Source organism: Anser brachyrhynchus (genome assembly GCF_964034855.1).
Source record: "Anser brachyrhynchus genome assembly, chromosome: 1".
Lineage (NCBI taxonomy): Eukaryota > Metazoa > Chordata > Aves > Anseriformes > Anatidae > Anser > Anser brachyrhynchus.
The window spans coordinates 140,663,410-140,674,506 of NC_137694.1; the positions used below are offsets into that span (position 1 = coordinate 140,663,410).

The window sequence follows — 11,097 nt, forward strand, 5'->3', positions numbered from 1 at the left end:
CTTGAGGTATAGCATGAGGGCAAGCATGAATGTGCAGCCATTTTAGGACACCGTCAGAGAATTGTGTAGGGTAGAAGAAACCAAAGTAATGCAGTTTTGTTTGTATTACTTGCTGTGGGAATGGTCTTTTAGTGAAATGCTTCAAAACGGCACCTGGATCCAGTTCTGAAACGGTGTGATAGAAGTAGTCAAAGACTGAGCCACAAAGTAAACCAAGTTACAATGGTAGGCAGCTCCAGAGCTCAAGCTCACTTACTGACCCACTAACTAGTAAATAGGTTTACCTAGTAGTTAAGTACGAGACTAACTAATATGGTGTCAAATGGACAAGTGTGGTGTTGAGATCTGTAGGCAAAGATGTTCTTACTGCTGTTAAATCATACCTTGCCTTTGGATGAAAGAGTATTGCAGCAGTTGAAAGGAATTTCCTCCTTTTAAAAGGCAAGCAAATTTTAGTTATTAAGGAGAATATGTACTCTCAGGAACACAGTATTGCAAAGGATCTCCAAAGGAAAAGTTCTTCAATGTCCTCTGCTGTCTCGGGAGGAATGTTGCACTTCTGGATATATTAAATTCTACTTTAAGAATAGTTTCTTCCTCCTTACTAGGGCTACTTATTAAATGTGGATTATAGAAATCTCACTAGTATGGCAATTAAAAATGATATGGTCTTAAATTAAGCACAAGATATCAATGAATGGATTATTTGTTCTTTTGCAAGTGTTATTCTTCAGTTTAAAAAGCATTCCTCCTCCTTCCTGGTTGTTGTCTTGTGCCTTATCAAATGTGCTTTTAAAGGATACTTATTTCATGTCAACCTTCATTTTCCTAGACTGAACGTGCTAAACTTTTTTGTCTTATTTTTGTAGAATAGCTTTTCTATACTTTTGATACTGTATTTTCCTCTGTGCCATTTCAGTTTAAGCATAGATAACTGAAACCTGAAGGCACAGATGATGCGTTGTCTGTGCTCTTGGAATTACCACACTAATTTTTTTCCTCTTCTGGAAATTGATTTCATTACATATCCTTGAATTGTGTTTGTTTTCTTCACAGATGTCTTCTATGTTAACAGTACATTTTTCTCTTTCTCAGCTGATTCTAACTAATAAGCTGCCATCTTTTGGTAAACATTTTTATTAGTCTCTAAGTGTGTGGTCTTTGTCACGTAAAATGCATTAACCAAATTACAGATTGACTTGAGTGCCTCTCCCCCTTTGTTGCAGTGGTTCTGCTCACAATAGATGACTGTTCACTGAGACACATTTTTAAACTTGATTCCTCCACATGTTGTATGCTGCTTCTGAGCTGCTGCATTTCTCTGTGGTCCAAGCATCTTTTGATGACATCAAGTTGTCATTTTCTCATGGCAGACTGTTTTAATAAAATCATTCTCTATTTCTAATCAACATACTAACTTATGTTTTATGCTGAAAAGTTACCTTAGCAGCAAGGAGGGTGGACCTGTATATTAAAATTTTGAGATGCTTCATGATCTGTGTATAGTGAGCATGTATTAAATAAGGACCTGTTTAGCCTATTCATTAAGATTGATTCCACAGGTTACTTACAATGGCTCCAAAAGGCCAATTCGGAAATGTGAGCAAGACCCTGTTTGAGACCTCTACAATATAAAGCTCAAACACTAGTGATGGGTTGTGGCCTAAACAAATTTGTTTGAATTTTGCTGTTTTTCAGTGAAGAGTCTTACTCTTTGCTAATAACTTAATACATTTTGATATGGGCATCTGTCAGCACAGCAATATATTATGGTGCTGGCAGAAGTGTCAATAATCCCTCATGGCATTCTTACGCTGCTTCTTGAAAGTCAAATCATAACCATTTCTGCATCTAAATGATCAGGTTAAATGAAAATCCTGTGTTGCTAGTGAATAAGTACTACATTAAATGTACAATAGCAAATGTGCATACCTTTCTATTCAGTTCAGCCAAGATTGCTTGCCATTTTATTGTCACTTAATTTGTATTTTCAGTCTAAGATTTGAAATTAACTGCTGCATTCACAGACCATCTACTCATACATGGTCTTTTCAAGAGAAGATTCATTGATTTCTCAACTTAAATTTCTTCGGTATCCAAATTCGTTAAAAATCTATTAAATTAAAACAAGTTTGTGTTGATTTAGAACATCCTATACATGAGAAGGATTGGAGTGTGTCAGCCTTTCAGGAAAACCTGAAAGAAACCCGGCAGATGTTTTCTTCACGGCATCCAAAGCATACTGCAGCAGAACAGCTGGATTTTGAGATGTATTGTACTGAATACAGATTAGTGGGATCAGTCTAGGCTATTTCTGCATAAACAGTCTCATTGATATTGATGAATTATATGCACTGTAGGATTCCCTTTACAGTCAGGGCAGGTAGAGAATATAAATTGCAGAATGCTAAGGGAAAAAAAATACTTCAGGTTTCTCCTGCCTTCTGTTTACTTTCTTTTCTCTCTGTACTGATGAAATGCTCTTTGTATTCTTAACCATTCTCTGTGCATCTCCTGCAGCAAAATATGTGGGATTACCCTTGCATCCCTTGCATGGCATTTGTTAGGAATCTTGATCAAATCTTTAAATATTCTATTTTTTTTTGTAAGTGCTTAAGAAATGCATTACTCTCACGCAGGTACACGTGTACTTTTGGTAGTGCTTACTCATTTTTAGATGCTGCTAGTAAATACCTAAATATTGTCATTAATTAACATGAGAAAAACATGTATTTAGTTTTCTGGCCAACAACAGACACCCTGATTTTTGTTTGTGAAAACCTTACCCTGATTTGACAATCAATTGTATGAGTAGAAACAGGATGAAATAAGTAAGTGGATTGCAATCCAGGAAAACAAACAAACAAAAACCTATCAAACTATTAGCTGTTTCTTCAGAAACAAAGGGAAAACTCTTTTTATTAAGAAACTTTATCAGTGATGTCCCACTATCTTTCCATTTGCTTCAAAAATGAACAGATAGAACGCTGAGTAGAGACAGATGAACAAAGAACCATTTGAAATTAAAGATGAATGGGGTATTGGCAGTTGAGGGAACACAGAATTCCTTATCTAGGGAAGAAAGCACTCAGGGTTGTCAGCAGAACTGGTAAGAATCATTCGGTCGAACTGCAATGACTTGCCTATTGCTTTTGCATGTGTCCAGCTCTTAACAGTAAAATTACTAAGGTCCAACCAACCTACCTAGAACAATCATTCAGCAGTCTTAGGTCAGTTCAGGACATGTGGTAGAAGCATGCAGATAACCAGATACCATGTTTTTTGTCTGTGCCAGTTTCTTCTGTTACACTGGCACTGAAGTTTGCACAGTTCATAAATGGTGATAATCATAGTAATCACTCGAAGTTAAATAACTCTGTCACAGAATTAGGAACAATTGCAGGAGTTGGAGTACAGCTCAACCTGTCTCAAGGTAGATGGCAGTGAAAAATACTGGAGTGCTGTAAATTTGAAACTGGGTTCTTCCTCTGTATATGTTACAAAATACAGGATAGACCTCTACAGAAGTTTCACTGAACATGTTAATGTTTTAAATATGAATCTTATGTGTGCTCTGCACAGAGATGCTGGCTGAAATTTGTTCTTGCAGTGACTTTTATAATGTGTTTATTCAACAGGTAAAACGTTCTAGGAGTAAAGGAGGACTGGCTGGGCCTGATGGTACAAAGTCAGTGTTTGGGCAGATGTGTGCTAAAATGAGTTCCTTCAGCCCTGATAGCCTTCTGCTTCCTCATCGGGTTTGGAAAGTCAAGTTTGTTGGTAAGAGGATTCTCTATCTGCCCCCACTTTGTCCCAGCTGTTCTGCACCTATCTTTACTGTTTTCTTCTGGTTTAATTTTTTGGAGGACCTGAAGAAAGGAAGGAGTATAGTAAAACTGTGTCTGTGTATAGGCAGCATAGCATGTTATTTCCTAACATATATAAAATCTTAGGAAATAATAAAGCGTTTAAAAGATTTTAATAAAAAACCAAAACAACAACAACAAAAAAGAACAAAAAAAAAAAAACAAACCCAAAACACCCAAGATGAGTGGAAACAGATCTGTAATTGTCCTCAGATTCCAAAGGCAACTCTCTTACTTGTAACAGGCATTCTGCAAAACCTAAATGTGTTCTTCGTCTGTCAGAATCTGTAAATAATCCTGGTTAGCTGCTCTTACTTTGAGATTCTTACAATTTACATGTCACTTTGAGCTTTAAGATGAGATACAATTTAGATTGAAGACCCATTGTACCTATTGTATGTAAAATATATATAAAAATCTACTTTAAAATGACACTTAAGAATCACGTTGCTTTGGTTTTCTTTTACCACCTCTATTGTTCTGTTTTGATTAGGTTTTAAAACAAAAGTGGTAGTGGTACCGTGGCAAAGTAGTAGTTTTTAAAGTCTGTTGTTGATAATCTTTCACAATAATACTGTTTACATGGAACTGGAAATATACAAACACAAAGGAAAGCATAAGGTGTTTTCAGAAGAATAGATAGGACAGTGTAGCTTTTAGTAAACTTTTGTTTACCCAGTCATCCCTGTGGAAGGAAATCCAGTTATTTCAAGACTTAATTTAGAAACATTTTCGGAAGAGTGTGTAATTTTAAGCCTGTTTTCTTCTCCTAGGTGAATCTGTGGATGATTGCGGCGGAGGTTACAGTGAATCAATAGCAGAAATGTGTGAGGAGCTTCAGAATGGGCTGACCCCTCTGCTAATCGTGACACCAAATGGAAGAGATGAATCTGGAGCAAACAGAGATTGTTTCCTATTAAATCCTGCTGCCAAGTCTCTCTTACATATGAACATGTTTCGTTTTCTGGGTAATTTCTTACTGACATTGTGACATTCTGCTTGCATTGTATGATCAGAATATTGGGAATCTATCAAAGAAATAAATATTTAAAAACTATACACTATTTAAATTTACAGGTGTACTTCTGGGCATTGCTATCCGGACTGGCAGCCCTCTGAGCCTCAACCTGGCTGAACCGGTATGGAAGCAGCTTGCAGGAATGAACCTAACCATTGCTGATCTCAGTGAGGTAAGTGTGAAGTTTCTGAGTAGGGCATAGCTTACAGAAGACTAGCAGACTCTAGCATAAGTAATTCTCTGGTGATTTGCTTCCTTGCTGTATATATAATTGTAGCATTTTGACTAACCTTTCACATTTTTGAGCCAGTTTATAAAGATCACTTGTACTGACTGTTAAAACTGTAAGTTTGTCTTTCAAAAGTAGCTAAATAACCTATCTGAGTTCTAGAACATTCTCAAATGCACTCGTAGATTTGACTAGGTAAATATTTGTGGTCAAACTCCTACTTTCCAGTAAACCTTTCCATAGCTGTTACTGTCTGAAAATGAGTTCAAACTAGTACTGAAAATAGTCCACGCCATCATACCGAACATCACAAACTTTCAATTTCTGTTTATTGAACTCAGTAAATGTGGAGTTAAGAGTTAGGTCTTTGTTACAAAGAAGAGTTCCTTTTCAGCTACTGTCATCTAGAAATATACTTACCATAAAAGCACTGAGTCATTTACTTGTTGGTAAGGGGGTTCCTTTTGTATCAAAACAACCATTGGATTTTGTAGAGTTAATCATGTTTTAAGCTTTAAATCTATTTTCTTATATAACAGTTTCTTGGCAAATGCTCCTCAAAAGGATTGAAATCTAGAACACGTGTGCCCTCCAACATCCCAGTATAATGAAATTTTGTGTAATATAGTGAGCTATTTTACTGCTTTGGAATTCACGTAGGTGGGTTATGGTCAGACATTTGACTCAATGCTTTTGGTAGGTGGCACGTGATGCAGTGCTTTTGGTAGGGAAGAGGCACTGTTGTATAGTGCTAATAAATGGTTTTTAACTTAAGGTTATTTATTTTTCAAAAGGTTGATAAAGATTTTATTCCTGGGCTGATGTACATTCGAGACAACGAAGCTACATCGGAAGAGTTTGAAGCCATGAGCCTCCCGTTCACTGTGCCTAATGCAAGCGGTCAAGATATTCAGCTGAGTTCCAAGTACACCCATATTACACTGGATAATAGAGCTGAATATGTGAGGCTGGCAATAAACTACAGGTTTGTTGGATAAGTCATTCATATTAGTTAAATGGGCAAGCATTTTATTTTGAAAATATTTAAAAACTTTTGAACAATATGATTCTTTAACCTCTTATGTACAAATAATGTTTTCGTGCGATTTGATTTTCATATTGCTTTTAATCTCTCCAAAGCAAAAAAATTAAACTTAAGTTTTAGGAAATAGCTTTTAGGAAACAAAATAAATTAGCATGCATGGCTCTAGATTTTTAATAGCTGTCCTGACAGAGCTGTTCTGGCAGCCAGTTTTGTGTGGAGAAATTCCCCATCCATCTAGTTCATCCTATGCAATAAAGTAGTAGGCTTGAAGCTTTATCTTCCATGCAATTTCTCATCTTCCTATAGCTCTGTATGAAGACTGCTTTGGTTTAGTACTACTGCTCTCATAATTTTTCCTATCATCCGTTTAAGTCAAGAGCAGTCCCAGATGAATTGTTCTATTCTCATCTAAGAAAGAACACTCAAAACAAAGTGTTCATACCCCAGACACCATAAAATAAGTGACATCTTTCTGCAGACGAGTAAATTCATTCATAGGTGACAGAAGCTGAACAATGCACTAAAACGTGGGAAATAGTTCAGCAGTTGTGAAAATGGGCCTTTGGTTACTTAGATACCTAACCTAGACAAGTACATTGAAGAAGCAACTGTGGGCATCTTGTTGTTTGAAACAGCGAGCCCAGTGCCTGTTGTGCCTATTGAACTGTGGAAATGAGATGATTTTGATGAGAAACTGATTCATAGGTGTTTTATTCTCCTCACCGTAGTTACCTATTGCAGAGAACACTAGAGCCAGACTGTATCATCACTTATACTTGCTAGTTTGCAGTGCAATGTCTGCCAACAACTACTTGAATTAGTCTTTGTTTTCACATGTGTATATACATGCTACAAATGGATATAGACTGATATTTAATGCTGTTTTTTGACAATAGAGAAGAATATAGTTTGCAATGGATAAATGATACATAAAATATCAAATGGGTACTAAAGACTTGCATTCACTTGAAGAAATGTTTTTGTTCTCCTGAAAATTCTAGCTATCCTCAAAGGACACCAGCGATTTTAAAGCGTTCTACAGTTAGAAATCTTTTGGGAAAAACATTTTAATAGATTTTTTTTAAATGTATGAAGCCCTTGAGAGAAAAACTAGAACCTGAATAGAAACCATGTGAAAAGTGGATACATAAGAAAAACCTTGTCCTGAGATATTGGTTTATTTTGGTGATGACAAGCCTGAGGACTGGACATGTCAGTGATGTGAATCTCTGCTGTTCAGAGCTCAGCGGCTTAGAAATTAGCTTGACAGGAGAGGGGGGAAAAAAAGGAGGAGGGGGGAAAAAACAAAACACAAATCATGGGTGGCAACAGAAGCAGCGAAATGTTACTTGTATATCGCTGTCTAAAAACACAGCAAATTGTTTTCCTCAGACATAATGTTTTAGTTCAAACCCATTTATCTTTCACTGTAATGTCTTGTCTAGTGTTGGGAATGTTTGAGGGCACAGTCTTAAAGTACAGATGATCTTTGCCCAAGAGAAATTATTTTCAAATGGGGTATTGGTCTGTTCTTGCCAGGCACAGCATGTGAATAATACTGGAAAGAAAATGTTCAAAACACTGGGAAATACCTCTCCCCAGTGAACTTGCTTTGCAGTATGGATTGCTGTAGAAACTGGTACAAGTCAAGTATCAGGCATGATAAGTGTTTTGTTAATTTCCTTTGGCGCATAGCTGGAGACTTGAGGAGAACACCTAAAGTTTCCTTGATATTACAATAAGTATTAGTTCAAAAAAATTCTGGAAATGGCATTCACTGAATCTCTGGAAATGTGTGTCTGCAGGCTTCATGAATTTGACGAACAAGTTGCAGCAGTTCGTGAAGGGATGGCCCGTGTTGTTCCAGTTCCTCTACTTTCGCTCTTTACAGGATATGAACTGGAAACTATGGTATCAATTTCTGTTTTGCTACCTCTGTCAGACTAACTTTTGAGTTGGATTCTTCATTTGTATTTTACTAATCCAAGATTATCGAATAATAAAACCCACTTTTAATACTGTTTACAGTGCTCACTCCGATTGCAAACGCTTTGCTCAAGGAAGGACTAGAAAATGTTTTATTGTTCTCATAGTGTTCAAAAAGTTATTTTGATATAGCTGAGCAGTGAAGCAGTGATGTAATGAATTACTTGTGGAAGTTTAAAAAAAAAAAGGAAAAAGAGTAAAAAGAGTAACAAAACCTCACCAGCCCAACAACAATAAACAGAAAAACCCAACCCACTAAACAAATCACCAAAAAAAAAAACCAACCACCCAAGAAAAAAATACAGTAAGACTACTGAGTTCTGAGAGCAGTTTGGTGGAAGATAAGCCCTGTATTGTTAGAGGTGAATTGGAGACATTCCTTTGAGGTAAATTATTTAATTCTTTATGTGATTCAGCAAGATGAAAGAAGCCTATTGTCCCTTGATGGGAAGATGTACATTTAGTATCATTGTAATAGGAGACTGTGTACAGCAGTTCAAATACCTGAATTCTCATTTTGTCAGCATAAAGGCTGATTAAATATTTAAAGAGAATGGAGGGAACAAATCACCTGCAATTGATTCGATCAGACTTGTAGCTTATCATTATATTCTCTTTTTCAGGTATGTGGAAGCCCAGATATTCCACTTCACCTTCTGAAATCTGTAGCAACTTACAAAGGAATTGAACCAACTGCTTCCTTGATACAGTGGTTCTGGGAAGTGATGGAGTCGTTCTCCAATACTGAGCGATCTCTCTTCCTGCGTTTTGTGTGGGGCAGAACAAGGCTGCCCAGGACTATTGCAGATTTCAGAGGGAGGGACTTTGTTATTCAGGTAAAGCGTGTGGGATGGGGAGTGGGGCTTTTATTTTAAATAGCTAGAAGTGGAGGAGTAGCATGGCTGCTGTGGTTTAACCCTGGTAGGCAGCTAAACACCACAAAGCCACTTGCTCACTCCACCACTGCCAGTGGGACGGGGGAAGAAAATCAAAGGCAAAAGTTTGAAAACTCCTGGGTTGAGATAAAGACAGTTTAATAAATTGAGTAATAAATCAATAAATTAAAGTATCATTTCAATATTGTGGTGTGGACGGTGAATGAAAAAATATTTTGCTGTTTGTTTTTGGCAGGTATTGGATAAATACAATCCTCCAGACCACTTCCTTCCTGAGTCATACACTTGCTTCTTTCTCCTGAAGCTACCCAGGTATTCTTGTAAGCAAGTACTAGAGGAAAAACTGAAATATGCCATTCATTTCTGCAAGTCTATAGACACTGATGATTATGCCCGGATAGCGCTGACAGGAGAGCCAGCTGCTGATGACAGTAGTGATGATTCTGATAATGAAGATGCGGATTCTTTTGCTTCAGATTCTACGCAGGACTACTTAACTGGGCATTAAACCGGAAATAACGTAAGGGATAGCTGTTATGAGCACTGAGGCAAAATGCCAAAATGATAATGAAGCCAAGGACAGTTTAGGGCTCAGAATATAGAGTATGTAGTCAGAGGAGCGGTAATCTTCTGAAAGTTGGGAAAGTGTTTGCTACTCATGGTAGGAATTAAGGGTTACAGCTTAAACCATCAGCTTAGAATGAATGGCACAGTATATGGGCATTTAACATTTATTTTAAGAGCTGAAAGTGGCCCCCCATAATGCTGCACTACATTTAGAACCTTTGTGTTTACTGAAGTGTTGTAAATGTTTATATAAATAAGGTAGTGCAGCATCCAAAAGGCAGTGAAACCTTTAATTTGTGGGTGCAGTAGTATTTTTCATATTAAGTGTTGTGTTCTGTGTATCTTGATTGTATATTGGAAATACTGTGCAACAACTGAATAGTATTATAAATATTTCAATTAACTTTACTAGAAGTTTGTTAAAATTTTTTGAACATTGAATTAACATTATTCCTTGAAATTCTTCTATAGATAATAAAAATGGCCAATAGTTTCACCTTCACCCCCTGGTTTGTATATTTTAGCTTATGCATTATTTATCTAAAATTTGATACCTTTCTGTGAACAGCATCATAATTCTTATCATGGAAAGTGTACTGTATATAATTTGTGCCATGTAAATGCAAAAGTTATAATTTCCCTCCAAATAAAATTCTGCCACAGAAAGAAGCAGTGTGTGTGTTTTAATGGCTGTACGCTGTTACGTGGAATGAACATTACTTCTACTCATCTGAGAAGTGTTTCTGCAATTCATAGTTGTTGGTCAAACCCTGCTGCTGTTCAAGGAATATGCACCAATAGTAGGTGCATTGCCATAGAACATGAGCTATAGTGAACTCACAGCAAGTCTACATGGCGCATTAACGGCAGCGGTTATGTACACCTCGTTTATGCAGTTGTTCCTAATGCTACTGTTGTTGGGAATGGTGAACTTGTTTTTGTGCACCTGGGAAAAAATCTCTCTTCAGGAAATGTAGGGGACTGATGTCTTCAAGTACCTTCACGTAGAAGAAAACATACAACATACATAACAACATACAACATACATAATGACATACGTACAACCTTGTCCCTGAGAACCTTGTCGCCAACAGTATTTTAGTTCAGAATTGAGTGGAAAGTGATATTAAACTTTTCTTCAGTAATTATTAGGATAGTATTTAACCTCTTACAATGGAGAATTGATTCACTGTCATTTTTTTAGTGCTTGTGTATGACTTCTATTCCAACTTTAAATATTAACTGTGATCATGAAATCACTTGTCCTGAGACATACTTGGTATTTCAAAATAGTGGTGTAAAAAAAAAGCAAAGTCTTTTATCTTTGCTGCTGAATTCAATTTCTTCTGAATATCCTGAGGTAGAGTGGAGAGTCTGGTACAGAAGTGCTCATGTGGTTGTCTGCTGTCCTTTGTCATGGTAACACAGGAGCCATTTAGGCATCCAGCTTGATCAAAGAGATTCTGTAGTCAGCTTTTCAGACTTGATGG

At 36.8% G+C, this 11,097-nt stretch overlaps 1 protein-coding gene across 3 annotated transcripts in view; it reads left to right on the forward strand.

Moving 5' to 3' along the window:
• HERC2 (HECT and RLD domain containing E3 ubiquitin protein ligase 2) overlaps positions 1–10,267 on the forward strand; it is a 111,552-nt gene extending 101,285 nt beyond the window's left edge. For all 3 annotated transcript variants that reach the window (XM_080585489.1, XM_080585491.1, XM_080585490.1), the window contains 7 exons: positions 3,639–3,780; positions 4,640–4,834; positions 4,944–5,056; positions 5,908–6,098; positions 7,964–8,069; positions 8,768–8,980; positions 9,276–10,267. In XM_080585489.1, the coding sequence (XP_080441615.1) occupies positions 3,639–3,780; positions 4,640–4,834; positions 4,944–5,056; positions 5,908–6,098; positions 7,964–8,069; positions 8,768–8,980; positions 9,276–9,548 (1,233 nt within the window). In that variant the 3' untranslated portion in view covers positions 9,549–10,267. The remainder of the gene's footprint in view (positions 1–3,638; positions 3,781–4,639; positions 4,835–4,943; positions 5,057–5,907; positions 6,099–7,963; positions 8,070–8,767; positions 8,981–9,275) is intronic.
• The last annotated feature ends 830 nt before the right edge of the window (positions 10,268–11,097 follow it).